This window comes from Pieris brassicae, chromosome 13 (assembly GCF_905147105.1).
Source record: "Pieris brassicae chromosome 13, ilPieBrab1.1, whole genome shotgun sequence".
Lineage (NCBI taxonomy): Eukaryota > Metazoa > Arthropoda > Insecta > Lepidoptera > Pieridae > Pieris > Pieris brassicae.
Window position 1 is genome coordinate 1,156,849 of NC_059677.1, and position 15,387 is coordinate 1,172,235.

The following is a 15,387-nucleotide window of genomic DNA, read 5'->3' on the forward strand; positions in this document are numbered from 1 at the left end:
ATGCTGGTAGCTTAGGCCAACCATAGGTTCAAGGATCCTTTAGACTTCGGCCCTAGGTCCCCTCCCACTCTATATCTCTGAGTAACTGGCTATTTAGGTCCAGGCGTGCGAACCGTGACGTTCAATACTCAAAGATTAATCCATATCTTACTATATCGCTATAGATTCAGGGGTTCATTCATGTGATTAGTTACTATCCTGAGATCCGCCCTTGTTCTTATTGTATTCAGACATCTTTGTCTTTGTGCCTTTTAACCTCAAACTCAAAATAACTTTATATAATAGTAAAGATGTTAAATTAATTCTAAATTTACATTTACTACGAGTTCGCAAGTCAAGTGCGTGGTAAGAAACTCTCCGCAACTCTTTTTGATCGTCAAGTTTTGAGTCACAAAAATTGTTTAAACTGGAGCATTACTCCCAAGGATTAGGATCATTTAAATAATCGTCAAATTTATAAAAAAGCTTTAATGTGTAAACGTTTAACAATAAAATTTAGTATTTTTGATCGTCTTCAAACGAAGGAATAGAAAAAGAAACTTCCAAAAAACCAATTAAAACTTTATACATCTTAGCCCATAAATAAATAAAAAATATTGTTGTTCACCTTTTTAAAGTTATTTTTTTTTTCTTTTTTACAGAATATTAAAACGCAACCGAATCTCACACATTGGCCCCAACTCGTTCGTCCAAACACCAGCTCTACGAGTACTGTAAGTACTACCTTTATTTTACAAGCGGTTCCTCTCGGGTAGATCTCGTTGCAGTAGAACGTCTACTCAGTCGAATTATTTTTGTTATCACAAAAGTTTTATTGGACTTAGTTTTTAATTACTGCCTTTAGGATTATTAGATACACACTTACATTCATAATCTAATCAATATAAAGATTCTACAACAAATGTATATAAAGTCTTTCTAATAACTTAGAGTTTCCCTTTCCACAACTGGCAGGAAAATAATTTCATGTTCTGGAGTTCCGCTTTGGGATAGGCCAACATACAATTGCACATGAGTAAAACATTCCTTTTATATAGGTTCCATACTAACCAAACTTTTTTTTTCTACCATCAATAGTTTCCACAGCGAACGACAGATTTTTTATGGACCATTTTGACCTTACACTATCGAACTTTTTTAGATATTCTTTAGTCACGTTTATGAAGGATAATGGTCACAGAGTTTTCAAATGTGGTTCTAGAATAAATGCAATATGCAATGCCATATTGTGTGCAAACAAACAAAATATTTCCTGTATTTAATACAACACATTGATATGATAAAGAGGAAGATACGGGAAGGTTTTCAACGGACCGATAAAGAGAATAAATTCACCATACGTTTCTCGTATAACAATCAAATATACAGTATTTATAATTTTCTTAACCTACATAGTAATAATAAAAACAAAATTAAAACAATTTTAATAAGTTTGGTCCCCGTGGCAGTGTACCTTTGACGCTGGCAGCATTTCCTCACTGTATTGCGATACTTATTCGTTGAAAGAAGGAAGCACCAGCTCTGGCGTCACCAGTACTATCTACCAGGCGTCAACTTAAATCTTTAATTACCGCCTGTGCACTTGAACCTCACGACGGAGTATTTTATCTACGTAATATTTAAATTACGCAGAATTTTTTTTATTTATCATTTTTTTAATACTATTATTATTATAACTATGTACGTTAAGAATACTATATATTTGTGTGTTGGTAATGTATAATATTAATAAGAACGTATGAAACACACAGTTGTGTGTCTAGAGTAGGTTCGCTTTAATACAGAATCTCAAAAGGTCTTTTAAAAGATGTTTTGTGGAGCTTGGACATCCCCCATTACAATTGTCTTTGCTATTCTGAAGCATGACCCCAAGACTTTGCATGGAGTAACCAAAGAACAGATACACTCCTGGTTATGTGTTTATCGTTGTATAGGCAGGTGGTCACACGTTTATGATATAACATCATTCTCATCATCCTTTTAATGAGCAGAACGGCGACGCATCTCGCGTCATGGATGTCCATCGTGACGTGGGGACTGTGGCACTGGGTCTACACTCAAAACCCTTTGCTATTCAAAGTGATAGCGAGACTCCACCCACTACTCGTTCCCACACCCTTAACATGGCCTCTGCGCTCTCGGAGTTCGCCATGGCATTGAACCCTCGAACGCGTTGACTGCAGCAGATGCCTCTAGAGTCTCTAGCGCTAAGTATTACTTCTATATGACATAAACATTTTGGAATTTAACATGTAGGAGTCCTGTTTTTTATGAATATAATTTCGCAATTCATAATAATAATCAATGGCGCTACAACCTTTTTAGGTCTGGGCCGCAGATTTCTGTGTCTGTTTCATGATCGTTTGTGAATTGAATAGGCAAGGGGCAAGGGTCTAAGGCAAGCCGGTTTCCTCACGATGTTTTCCTTCACCGTTCGAGCTAATGTTAAATGCGCACATAGTAAGAAAATCTATTGGTGCACAGCCGGAGATCGAACCTACGACCTCAGGGATGAGAGTCTCACGCTGAAGCCACTAGGCCAACATTGCTCTGTCGTCGAATCGTCATTAATAAATATTTTATTTTATGTTAGTGTTTTTTACTGTAAAAGGTGTTTAAAACATAGGTCTTCCGGGAAACGCGATGAAGTGAATAGGTAGTGTATAGCTGTGCCAAAAACCTTGGTCCATTTACCAATTCCAGATAATCTTATCACGCTCTTGTGCGTGGGTGTTTATTTATTAACGTACAATCGATGTGTTAATCTCTATTGATTTTAACTGTGAAATAAGTTTTAAAATAGAATAATAACATTTATTTCCAACACACAAATATACAGTCTTAACAATATTCTCAATAAAAAAATTAAAAATTAATGAATAGAAAATAAAAACAATTAAAAAAAAGTCCCTGTGGAAGTGTATCGTAAAAGCAGCATTTCTTGCTCGCGATACTTGTTCGTTAAGAACCAGCTCTGTGGTCACCTGTCAGGCGCCAACTTATGTCATTAAAAAATAAAAAGAATGAAGAGCTGCTTGACAAGATGGAACTGCAGAATTACTGCATACGTTTTATATTTGGACTTAATAAATATGGATAATAAATATGTATAGGATTCCGCAGGCATCTCGGGCTACCTATTCGACTTAGACGTGACGCTCCCAATCCCAAAACCCCCTCTTATCTTAAAAATGAATTCACGTTCTCAGGTACGCTCCTCTAGTAGATGTTTCCATCTCACAGCTCATCCTTCTTAGGCAGATCGTTTAGAATCTCCGCCTTTAAGTGGTGGAATAGGCTGCCCAACTCCAGACGATTGGCTACCCTAACATATTTTTAAAATGTTTTTAACCATATCCTAGGTCAAATAGGACCTTTGTAATTCTAGTATTTTATATTCTTTTGTATTGCATCGCCTTATGAATTGCTTTTTTGTATTATTTTAGATTAAGGTTCTATAATGTTTTTGATTTGGTTACGCACTCCTTGTACTGTACTCATCATATTTGTTTTCTTAGTTCTTTTCCTTACTAGGTTTTTCCATAAATTGTAAATAAATAAATGTTTAAGTAACTCCATTTGAAAAATCTTAAAACTTAATAATGTATGTAATTACAGAAAATAAAGACTATATCAGGCATTTTAATATGAGTAAAACGCGCGCAATATCTATAATCAATGTCATACTTTATCTATGTACTTTATCTATGTACTTTATCTATGTACTTTATCTATGCCTGATTAGCGCGTTTGGCGCCATTTATTCGCAACTATTATTACATTTAATCTCAATATAGATAAGAAAGATTGCAAGAGGAATTTTGATTACATAGCCTTTAAATAAATAATCCTTTATAATAAGGAAAATATTATTTTATAACGCATCTAACATTTGTGTTGTCAATTAGAAACATTTAGTAAGTAAGTCTATCAAAAGTCGAACAAAAACACGGCGCGGCCATCTTTTCTCGAATCTGTTCTGATCCACTATAACTTCGTAGTAGATTATATTAGGAGCCCAAAATTTTAGTTACCATGCGGGGCCTGTATATTTACGGTATATATCATTATGACCCAGTAGTTTATAACAAGTTAAATTTCTTAATTTTGTCACTCTCTGACTGAACGATCATCAAAAATCTCATGCCCGCCTTCCACCGAGCCGCCTCGTGAGCGGAACGGACCCATTACGGACTCCGCTATACTCGTTTTCATACATGTGCTTCCAGTAATGCAAGAGTCACATATGAGATTAGCAAGTTAAGCAAGTTTCCCACGGACTCCGTACGAAACACGCTGAACTAGTTTTATTATATTCCATACAATTACTTCCACTGAAAAATAGTAAAGCAGAGCGGAGCAAGCGGGTAAAGCGGAGTCCGCTGCGTATGCTGTTGACAACTAGTTTTGAACTGAGTCTTGCAAATCGTTGTACATCCGTACAAAATTCTCCTGGAATGTAATAATTGATTCAAAATCTTGATTTTCGCCGGATATACTTTTTTTATAGTGATACAGTAACATTTTATTTACCATATTAATATTATCATCTTCACTAGAAGAATCTGACATAGTTAAAGTCACATAAACATCTTAATGCTATGAAGGGCTGCCCAATACTGGTGCTCAGCTCTCCGCTCGCTGCGTATATGCTGCAGGGCATAAGGCACGTCTAGCAGACATGGACGCTTCAAATTTAGAATACAATAACGGCATCTGATATCAATATTACAAATCTTTTAATAAATGCATTGGAACACAATGTATCTCACAAGTAATACATGTTATATGAAATAAGATTGTTTAGTGCCACTACCTTTTATACATATATTAAAAACATAAAAGATTTTTAATTTTGTTATGGTCACTAGAAGATGTTAGGTTAGCCAATTACGTAATAACTTAAGGCAGAAGGCCTACTTAAGGGAAGTAGGGACTGAATTAACCGACTTGGTATTGGATCCAACTTTTTACGGTAGAACTTCATTGCGAGACTGTTTTCTTACAAGTTTAGTTTTTGTTGGCATTAGCATTTACTGCCAATTGTCAAATGGCGTAGAACGGACGAGACCGTCACTTTTAAATCGCCAAAGTTTTTGTTGAAACTTCTTTAGGCGTATGAGGGTATTTTTTTTAATGAAACGTCACGAAAATGTGCAGCGTTTTTGTCGAAGAAAAAGGGAGAGAGTGAGAAATGGAGATCGAGAAAAAATACACGCTAATGGTTAATGTATTCGTTTAGTAGTAACATATTAGAACTTTAGATGGCAATTGTCGCATAATGTCATCATTATCATCAGCACGCATACAGTGCGTAAACACTGTGAATATAGATATACAAAAACATGGAGTGATCATATACTGGTACATGATTATTTATTGGGGCTTTTATCTTAGTAACAATTAATTTACATAGAAGTTTCACTTCTGACGTGTACGCACGCACTATTTTGTTACCTTTTACATTATATACAATTAACTTATCCGAAGTCGTATAATGAATACGTATATCTTGTTGGGTGGAATTAATTTCCATAAAGCATTGTTTGCAAATAGGATTACAACATAACATACATGTTTGGAATAAATATTTAAATTATTTTTGTTAGCAAAGTACCGTTGCGATCGCTATGTACAACAACACAACTTTATTTCCACAAAATAATTCATTTGAGTTTAAGCGTACAGTCTTAGACTGACCTCCCGTAAAAAAAGATTTTAAAGTTTGGTCCCTGTGACAGTGAACAAAGGTAAACAAATTAAAGAATTCTGGCAGCATTTCCTCTGTGTATACTCATTCGTTGAACGAGAAATCCCTAGCTGTTACGCCTAAGTGTCTCTTTTCCATCAAAATCAAACTTGGAGGAATGATATAGTATCATCATAGGGAGCGTTCAAGAATTACGTAACGAATTTTGCGAGGGGGGGGTCCTCTTGTAAAACGTTACGATGCGGAGATTGAATAACGCGTTATTGTCTTGCCCTACTACGGTTGATTCGAAGAGATTCGAAGCCATTAATAACAAAAATATATAATAACGATAACAATCATTGTAATAATTCTATTACAATTAATGAAATTCTGTAATAATCTTAGTAGTAATAAGGTAAAATGAAATAATTTTACTATTTGTATTCATGTCTATGACAATAGAAGCTTTATCTAATTTATCTTTATTTAACCAATTTCTGTAAAGTTTCATATAGCAGATATTTTTCTAAAAATAAGGTCATAATGAAGTTTCACTTCTTACGTGTGTACACTAGTACACGCACACGTTATTTTTGTGGAACAGAAGGCAAACGGGCAGGAGGCTCATCTGATGTTAAATGATACCCGCCAATGGACACTCTCAATGCCAGAGGGCTCGCGAGTGCGTTGCCGGTCTATTAAGAATTGGTACGCTCTTTTCTTAAAGGAGTACAATCGAATGTTACCATTTTCTGCCGTGCATAATGACGTGCAAATTTGTCTTAAAATGAATGTTACATAATTATACATTATAAGTTAAATCAATTAGCAGTGTTGGCCTAGTGGCTTCAGCGAGCGACTCTCATCCTTGAGGTCGTAAGTTCGATCCTCGACTGTGCACAAATGGATTTTCTTTCTATGTGCGCATGAACATTACCTCGAACAGTGAAGGAAGATATCGTGAGGAAACCAGCTTGCCTTAGACCCAAAAAGTCGACGGCGTGCGTCAGCCACAGAGGGCTGATCACCAACTTGCCTATTAGATTAACAAATGATCATGAAACAGATACAGAAATCTGAGGCCCAGACCTAAAAAGGTGTAGGGCCATTGATTAATTTTTATTTTTATTAAGTTATATCAATTAGTCAATTCTTATATTATTTGTAATAAAAAAACACATTATTAATAGAATTACACATTTATGCCAAACATAGTACTAGAAGTAGATTTTTAAAAACTCTAGTAGGAAGATCTTTGAATATTTGGTAAATCGATTGATTGCCATACAAAAGGTGATTTCCTATACAATTTTTTTTTATGTAATAGGAGGCCATCGGGCAGTAGGCTCATCTGATGTTAAGCGATACCGCCCCCCATGGACACTCACACTGCCATAAGGCTCGCTCTTTTCTTGATGGACCCTAAGTCGAATTAGTTCGGAAATACTTCAGTGGACATCTGGTTCCACATAATGGTGGTAAGCGGCTGTTTTAAGAAGCGCTCAGTTGTGGAACAAACATCGAGGTGATACGGATGGTATTTTGTATGCTGCCTTGACGTCCGATTAAACTCAACTGCAGGTATTAGTCCGAACAATTCCCCTGAACACGCTCCATGGGAAATGCGGTAGAAGATGCAAAAATCGGTGTTACGTGTCAGGCACAGAAGACTGATCACCTACTTGCCCATTATACCACGAAACACATACAGAAATCTGTGGCCAACGACCTATAAAAGTTGCACCACTGTTGATTTGTTTAAATTGTTTATTTAGAAGACCACGCCCAACATCACGATATTGTAGATAAGACTATAGTGTCAGCAATAAAAGCCAGTCGTGCTAGAAACCATTATGGGTCATGTTGCAGCTGGAGATAACGACGTCCAGTTAGTGAAGGTTCAGAGTTCAAGGGTTCAATTTTAAGCACGAAAAAAATAATTTTAAAGACATGAGTAATACGAGTTTTTCAAATATATAAAATACAGTTTTTTGCGTATGTTCAACTATTCTAAACTAACTTAAAAAATGAGGATATACTTACGCGTATGTTGTTGTTGGAATTGCTAAGCTTCCAAGTAATGTATGTATGTACACTACTTTCTGAAGTTAGCCTTATTGAGCTGATGATTAAAATACATATTTTCCAATTGAGGAAACAGTTAATTCATCAAAAGCGGTTCAGATTTTGAGTAACCAGAATTGCTAGTGTAGAATTTTCAATTATACAGTATTTAAAATATTCTCATCCTACATAGTAATAATCTATATGTATATATAAAAATCAAGCCCTATTTCCCTTGGTCACGGCATCACTCGTGAACGGCTGGACCGATTTCGCTAATTCTTTTTTTGTTGTGTTTCTTCTTTTGAAAGAAAATATTTAGAAAATTGGGCGGAAAATTAGAAAATTAAAGAATTCTTGACCACCTTATTAAGTAACCATGAATTTTGTTACGATAGCAAATTTTCTTTGTAACCTTATTGTGTTTGACATAACATTGATATAATGCTTGCTGCAAATATCGTCAAAGAGGATGTAAAAAAAAATTAATATCCTTTAAAACAAATGCTTCGATCGGAGTTATTATTTTGATACATAAAAAAATACATAAAATAATTACAGTCGCTAATTAATTTCTGACGATGGCAAGCATTAAATTAAAGATTTATGTTGGCGCCTGGTACATAGTACTGGTGACACCAGTATCACAAAACGGCAAGGAAATCAAGATAATAACGTCTTTTTTTCTTTTTAAATACGCTAATACAATTTGACAGATGACAGTTGACAAATGACATTGGACACATTTGTTAATGTAATATTATTTTCTTATCAAGGAATGAGAAATGAGTAGATAGGTTTTAATTTTCCATAACTCGGGACACGAATGAAAAGACCCTCGAAAAACACATACATTTCCTCGGGAAAGTAATAATGAATGTATCTCACGCAATTAACATTACGATAACAAATTTTTGACTAAATATTCTATACGAGCTAGGGGATCGGATAGAAAATGCCGTAGATTTCTTCAAGGGTTTATTTCTTGATAGATAAATGAGGAATTTATGAACGCAAATTATTTGTAGTAATTCACTTATTACACACAAAAACAGTCGCTAATTACTTAACTATGCACACTTCACACAGTACACATAACGCTTCGGTGTTTATCTCTTGATATCGCATTCGAAACTAACTGGTCGAGTTTCGGCTCGCTTATATATCCCTGGGAATAATCTTGAACAATATTCGAAAACTCTCTAGGCGGGATTACTACTGTGTTCTAAAGTGCATAGTCTAGCTTCGAGAAGGTTCCGATCTTTCTTCTCTCTCGCATATAATTCCGTCCAAACCACACCTAGAAAATTCGGTCTAGAATATTCCTTCATAAAACTAGGTCTGATAACGTTTGAAAACGGGTTTCCTGAAAACTGTACCACTTGACTACACATGTTCTGAAACTGTCTGAAAAAAACGTTTCAGCCTCTTGAAAACTAGGCTAACATTATGCAAATTACAATTATATGTAATTGGCCCTCTCCTGAAACGGTCTGAAATCATATTTCAGCCTGCTGAAAAGTTCTATAACTGGTGGAAACATCTAGAAACATTGCAGTCAATCCGTGTTTGTAACAATATGTATAATTAAGTATTATCTATCATTGAAATCGCTTTTCCTGTAATTTTTACAAAGTTTCTCATAAAAACTAGTATTCATATACCAATAATAAATAAATGAGATTTATAAACCAGTCTTAAATCAGTTTTAAGATCCATATTTCTTCCACTCGCTATTAATAACACGGGGGATGCAATTTTTCACTTTATTTGCAACCCTGAGATTATATTCAAGATTTATTTACGTTCATCTTTGTTTACGATAGGAATTATTTTATAGTCTGGAAAGTATATTTTTCGTATTCCCTACGGCTAAACTAAATTATATATAACAAAAACAATTATACCAAACATATAGCCAAAGATGGCATTCATAATATACAAAAGGAACAAACATTTACGAAAGGATAAAATATTAAATACACTTAACTAAGTAATACCTCCTTCGGCTGCCTTGTGTGATGGTATGAAAGTGAGAATGTGTATGTGGTGAGTATGAGGGAGTGTATATGGGGTGTACTCATGATGCAGGTGATTTAGCGCTATATATTTAGCCCTTGATACTTCTTTTAAGATTCCGCGATGTGGTCCTTTTCGTGGTTATTTTTATTGGTCGTGAACGTCCGGGCTACGTTTAAAACTAAGATTTTGCGTAGTTATTTGTGTTAACGTGAGAACACGATAAGGACAATATTTCTAGACGTGAACCTGATTCAATTTAACACAAATAAAACCCAGTCCTGCCTTATAAGTTGCAAAAAAATACTTTTGGATTGTATCCAACCTTTCTGGCGGTACAAATAGCTATGGTGTTATTTGGCGTCGTCGGCCTGTCTCAAGTTTGGACGTTTTATTTACTTTGTGCCTTACCCAGGTGCTAGGCATTGGCATTTTGCCAAAAGTCCAACAGTTCTTCACACCAGAATAGCTTCTTAATCTCCCTAACCAAATGTCATCGGATGCTTTTGAGAGGCGGCCTAAGCGAATTATAGACGACGTTTCACTCGTTGAATCTCATCTTTTAACTCTTGACCATCACCGTTCAGTTGCTTGCCTTGCACTTTTCTATAGATTACACTACGGAGGATGCTCCATGGAACTTCATAATCTAATTCCCCATTCAAACAACGCTCATCTAGAAACACACTGAAGGTTCACCCTTTTGTTGTTGACATTCCCTGATGCCATTCTGCACGATTTCTCGTTTGTTGATCGTCGTTTCTTATAAATTAAGCAAAGGCTTATGAGGGGAAGGGGGTGTGGTGAAGGAGAGAGACTTATGAGGGGAAGGGGGTGTGTTGTTCCCACGAGAATGTAAGTGCGTGCTCCTCCTGCTGATGGATCATGGTGTGATGGTTGCAGCTCCTTACAAACGTTGTGGAAAAAAAAGAAAAACTTGGCGATTAAAAAGAGTGGCGGAGAGTTTATTGCAAGTTCTTCTCTTCCGTTCTACGCCCTTGATTTGAGAACTAGCAGTAAATGTAAAATTAGAAGCATTTAATGTATATTTCTTTTTTTTGACGTTCATAAGCCTATATGAATAAATCATTTTTAACTTTGAATTTGACCCATTCAAGACAGTTTAATATGGGTTAATTTTCGGTGGTTAAATAGGCATCACCTGGACAGGCATGTTCTTCAACGATCCGCATGTTACTTAACATCAAGTGGGCTAAACGTCTGTATTAAAAAAATGAGGTAACTAACTTATGGAAGAGCTGGAAACCGACACAGGAATTTTGTACTTAAGAGAGTTTACAAATCTTACACATTATAATGCATTGTTAGTAATTTATTCATTCCTTAAATTGAAAATGTTCATAAGTAAAGCGTTGTTGCCATTAGTTCCCTCCTACCTTTCCTTACAAAAACATTTATCATACTGAACACCGTCATTTCTCTTGAAAGGCTCGCAATTTTATTTATTTTATATAAATACCTCCTGCCAGGAATAATTCAGTATTATTATGAATTTCGCTACAAACATACAGTATAATAATAAAGCACGTTTATTTCCAATCTTATATATATACAAATAAAAAATATATACAATAAACGCTACAACCTTTTTAGGTCTCAGATTTCTGTATATGTTTCATGATAATTTGTTAATTTAATATGCAAGTTTGTGATCAGCCTTCTGTGCCCGACACACGGGTCTAAGGCAAGACGGTTTTCTCACCCAGTTTCGAGGTTCGAGCCAATGTTAAAGACGTACAAGGTCCAATGGCGTACAGCCGGGGATCGAACCTACGACCTCAGGAATGAGAGTTACACGCCGAAGGCACTAGGCCAACACTGCTCTAAGAACTGCTCCAGAAGATAAACCACTATTTATATAGAAGATGTATTCATTTTTACAACAAACTCCCAGAAATCACTGAATAAATTCAAAACTTTTACACGTAAATTTATAAATTTAACGATTATTTAAGTGACCCAAATCCTTGGTATGATTATCTCAAGTTCAAACAGCTTGTATGACTTAAAACATAGCGATTAAAATGAGTGGCGGAAAGTTTCTTGCCAGTTCTTTTTGCCCGCTCTACGACTTGCGAACTGGTATTAAATGTAAATGTAAAAAAAGGTGGACTTGCTTGCCTATATAAATAAAGTTATTTTGAGGTTAAGTTTGTCACGAGGAGTCAAAGAAGCCGAAAATATCGTCGTCAAATTTTGTTAATAATGTTGTATTAACAAAATTTGACAGAAAGAGACGAACGAGTACTTATTCACATTATTAACGATAAACTTAAAAATAAATAGGGCGGACCTGTCGCTACAAAGCCACTTAGAGAATTCTGTAAAGACTGGCAACACACCAGCCCTGTAGCATTGAGAGTTTTCATGGGTTCACTTAATATCAGATTAGCCTCCGTTTGGCCCTTTTTATAAAAAAGGAGTTTCAAAAAAGTTTGGTGGCCTGATGTAGTTTTTACATATAAGAAGTTAAATTGCGCGTAAAAAAATGTCATAGTATAAGTCTACTAAATTCAAATCACTTTAAAATAAACAATCTCTTTCTATCACAGCGTAATTACAAAAAGAGACAAAGAGAGAGAAAACAGTGTGCTATAAACTAATATTATTTTCAACAGACGGCTTGAAGATAACTTGCTGACGGAGTTGCCGCCTGCTATCTACCTACTACCAATGTTGGAAGATTTGTAAGTCCATACATGACTATTTTTAGCCAATATATTAAAACATGAGGTACGTGAGCAGTGTGGAAAGAGTATGTAATGACAAGGATTGAAAATAATTAGTTCTAAGGCAAGGCGGTTTACTCACGAAGTTTTCTATCACTGTTCAAACAATCCATTCGTGCAAGGCTGGGGATCGAACCTACGACCTCATAGATGAAAATCGCACGGAAGAAATAGCCACAGAACTCATATCATGCCTACATCCTACTGTCCGTGTACATTTTGCGTACATCCACTGTCTAAGTCGTGAACTATTTGGACAGTCAGGACTATGTATCTTACCCGTAGAGTAGAAGTTCAATATTCATCTGGACTTTTTATGCAGGTCACTAGCAAACAACAGAATAGAGCAGGTCGCTGTGGGATTGCAGACGTGTGCGCGGTTGACCCGTTTGGAGCTTCGAGGGAATCCCCTGTCTCGGCTTCACCCACAGGCGGTTGAACACCTGCCCAGGCTAACAACACTGTAAGTAGTATTGTCTTTGGTTAACATAGCTTTTACACATTGAATTAAACAATTTTTTAACCGGATTAAAGCTATTTGTATTATTATAAAGTTATAATTATTTACATAATTTTAAATTGATTTTTTTCCGACGTTTCGCGTGCTTAACAGCGTGCGTGGTCACGGTTTGAAGACAAAAGGTGTTGAATGTCAAAAGTATCACAGCTGGAGAGAAAGTTGTGTTATTTGTATTTATTTCCCCTGAGTTGGTATCGACTAAAAGATGACGGGTATTTGCGGACACCGTGAGTTTTAGAAGTTTATAATAACAGCTTTAATCCGCTTTTAAAAATTGTTTTCTTTCAACACTGTAATTACTGTAATAATTGTACGTATTTATAATTTTGATTTACGATTTTACTGAATTTAATTGTCTGATGTAGGTTTTATATTTATAGTCTAATATAGGATGGGATTCTGGCAATTGTTTTTTTATATAATATCTTTAACGAACTAGCTTTTATAAGCAGAGGATTTTCACATAGATTCACGTACCAAGAGCGACTAAAAAAATTTAATATAATATCACTGTTCTTCTTATAAACTGCTAAATAATCATATACAGAGCAGTGACCTCTTAGATGATATTGAAATTGTCGTCCCGTACTCATTCCCCAGGTCTAAAATCAGAAATATCTCCAAATACCTCCTACTAAACCAACCTAGGAGTACAAGCAACTCTCTTTCGAATTCTTCGCGACTTTAACGGATTGAACAGCGCTTATCCGGAGCTGGATATATTCGGTAGTGGGCTGATCGGTTTTCGAGAAAGCATTGTTTGGTGACTATCTCGAATCTAATTCGCTGTTTTGCTGATGATTTTTTTTGTATTATATGTTTAAATTGTATTTTTAGATTTTTCATTTTTGTTTTGAAACACTTATATTTACTTCAATTGTCATACATTTTAGATGAAAGATTACATAAAATATGCAGTAGATTAAGTACAGCGTATGATGTGGTAAGCTTTAATAAATGAATAAAAATAAAAATATGTACACGGCCAAACAATCGCTCGGCAAAATAGGCAAGAATATTTTTGTACTTTTTTTCATCAAGTCGTACCAATACTCATCAAAGCTTGACATTTTCTGGACATTTTCCACGATGTTTTGTGGCTATTATTCCACATTTAGCAGCCAAACTCATCCTTCGTCCACAAGTACGTGAATTAGTTAATTGCCAACTTGAAGTGAAATTTGTCGACCAAAGTGAAAAGTTATATATAATGAGGATTTTTTTTTAATTTTATGTGTCTTTACTAAGACATTAAGGAACATTACGATCTTTCACGGTGTCTTAGTAAAGACACATGTATTAAAAACTAAAAACTTGGCGGTAGTTGTCAAAAATAAAACATGTGTGTTATGCACACGCGTTAGGAGTTACACATCTTTCTACCTGATAAAAATCTTTTTAAATGCTTTATCTCTCGCCGCATTCTACGTTTGTAGAACGACACTCACAATAGAAAAAAGGTATTTAATACATTGATAGTTGTATTATAACGCATTATCTAGTTTAATAAAGATTATTTAAATATCACAAAAAAATTTTTTTACATAAACAAAGACATTTCTTTGCATTACATTTTTTATTTTAAAACGTTGACTATGCTAACTTCAGGGTGTCAGCTTATTGTGACGCGTGTGATCTTTAAAACCGTCAGTCCAGCCCCTAATTTCGCACAACGATGTACAGATTGAAAATTTATGTCTTTGCGTTCTAAATTCAAAGCTTGCAACTTAGTTGAAAATATCTTGTTTACAAAAGTTTTACAACTTCTGTTTTCCAATCCGTGGCGACGTTGCGTCTCTGTTTACCACTAGCCATTTCAGAAGTTCAGATGGAAATAAACTTGTGAAGGTTATTTTAAAACTGGGGTATTGTATTAAACTCAGCAAACACACGGGTTAATAGGGACTGGCTGTGTTTATAATATTTATTCATTATTTATTACAGAAATACATACAGACTACACTAATATGGTAATGTCGAGAAAAATCTTTACATATATATAAATATGAATACCTATTTCCCTTGGTCACGGCATCAATTGAACGTGAACCAATTTCGCTAATGATTTTGTTGTGTTTGTTATTGTCAGGAGTAGGTTCTTATGAAAGAAAAAATTAAGAAAATTGCGCGTCAAATTGGAAAATTTAGGAATACTTAACCACCATATTAAGTTATCCTGACTTTTTTGATGTAACCTTATGGCGTTTGACACGACATTGACAGAATGCGTGCTGCAAATATCGTCAAAGAGGATGGAAGAAAACTGAATATAGTTTCAAACAAATGCTTCGATCGGAGTTATTATTTTGATAAAATACATATAAATTAATTACAGTCGCGAA

General features: G+C 35.1%; 1 protein-coding gene across 2 annotated transcripts in view; it reads left to right on the forward strand.

The window, feature by feature from the left end:
* The window catches only part of LOC123717849 (lutropin-choriogonadotropic hormone receptor), a 133,082-nt gene that overhangs the window by 93,713 nt on the left and 23,982 nt on the right, over positions 1–15,387 (forward strand). For both annotated transcript variants that reach the window (XM_045674099.1, XM_045674100.1), the window contains exons 6-8: positions 642–713; positions 12,415–12,483; positions 12,848–12,988. In XM_045674099.1, coding sequence (XP_045530055.1) covers positions 642–713; positions 12,415–12,483; positions 12,848–12,988 — 282 coding nt within the window. The remainder of the gene's footprint in view (positions 1–641; positions 714–12,414; positions 12,484–12,847; positions 12,989–15,387) is intronic.